At 63.5% G+C, this 1244-nt stretch overlaps 1 protein-coding gene across 1 annotated transcript in view; it reads left to right on the top strand.

The window, feature by feature from the left end:
• Positions 1-339: 339 nt before the first annotated feature.
• The window catches only part of Gnai1 (guanine nucleotide binding protein (G protein), alpha inhibiting activity polypeptide 1), a 78839-nt gene continuing 77934 nt past the window's right edge, over positions 340-1244 (top strand). Inside the window, exons 1-2 of the mRNA XM_005377203.2 lie at positions 340-929; positions 1003-1223. Of these exons, the coding sequence (XP_005377260.2) occupies positions 340-929; positions 1003-1223 (811 nt within the window). The remainder of the gene's footprint in view (positions 930-1002; positions 1224-1244) is intronic.

The raw sequence follows: 1244 nt of genomic DNA, 5'->3' as shown, positions 1-1244 counted from the left end.
GGAGAACTCAGCAGCTGCCCGAGAACCTTAGACCTCGCGGCAGCCAGAGCGCTGACACCGTCCCACCGCGGTGCTGCTTAGGGCGCCCACGCTGAAGCTCTTCCGCCACCTCCTTCACTGTGCTTTTGCGGACCGTTTTTTCCCGGAAGACCCTCCCACACCCATCAGCCCGCTTCTGCGCATCGTCTTAGCTTTGCTTCATGTATGGCCAATTTACACCTCTTTCTCTTCTGTGCATTCTAACTCCTCGCCTACGTGACAAACTTTTCAAGTGATAGGGGTAACGTGCACAGTTCTGGCACAACCTCCCTCGTGCAGGTATGTTCTGTAGTCGTCTCCATGACAGCCGTGTGTCTGATCCCTCTCTGGAGCAAACTGCGGGCTCTCCAATCCACTGGCCGGAAGCTCACTGGACAGATGACAACCGAGGGTCCCAAAGGGGAACACCCAGGCCCCGTGCTGCCTGCGAGCTCCTGGGGAGCAGTGGGAGCGCCGGGAACTACGGGGGTCCCTGTGGTTGCCACCCCAAGCTCTCTCCGGTTGTTTGTTGGGCGAGGCCATTGGAAACCTTGGGGCAGGCCGGCACTGCGTCTGACGAGTCCAGCAGTTGGACCCCGGCGGGAGAACCCAGAAGGAGGACCGGGCGCCCCAGGCCTGGTCCCGGCGACCCCTCCCGAAGCTCTCCGGCCTGACGCTGCTGTCCCCGTCTCGGGAGCTCAGCCCGCTCTTCTCAAACGGTTTTTAGGAAAACAAGACTTGCAGATGGAAACCAAGCGCAACTTCCCAATTAATGCACGGAGGAGCAGTTTTCTCTGCCGGGGTTGCGCCTTCTCACTGTTGCTCGCTCTTCCTGTACTGTCCGCGGTGCAGAGCTTGGCCAGGACCCCAGACAGGGACCCCAGGCGGGGACCCCAGGGGGGCCCCAGGCAGTGACCCCTGGAGGAGACCCCAGGCGGGGCCTCATGCATGACCCCAGGCGGGGACCCTTTGCGAAACCCCCAGGCGGGGACCCCAGGCAGAGACCCCAGGCGCAGCGTCCGCGGCCGCGCTCCCGCCCCTTTTCTTCCGTCCTCGGCCTCACATCTTCCGAGCTTGTGACGAAACCCTTCAAAACGCGGTCTGCTTAACAGAAACAGAGGGTGCGGGCGGCTGCAGGCAAGGTGTCGCCGCGGGAGCTGAGACGCGGGAAGCCGCCTCCGCGCCCAGCGCGCGGGGAACCCGCGGTCCGGACTCGGACTCCGCCC

Source organism: Chinchilla lanigera, unplaced genomic scaffold, assembly GCF_000276665.1.
Source record: "Chinchilla lanigera isolate Chin_1 unplaced genomic scaffold, ChiLan1.0 scaffold00009, whole genome shotgun sequence".
NCBI lineage: Eukaryota > Metazoa > Chordata > Mammalia > Rodentia > Chinchillidae > Chinchilla > Chinchilla lanigera.
This window is presented reverse-complemented; position numbering and strand designations above follow the sequence as displayed.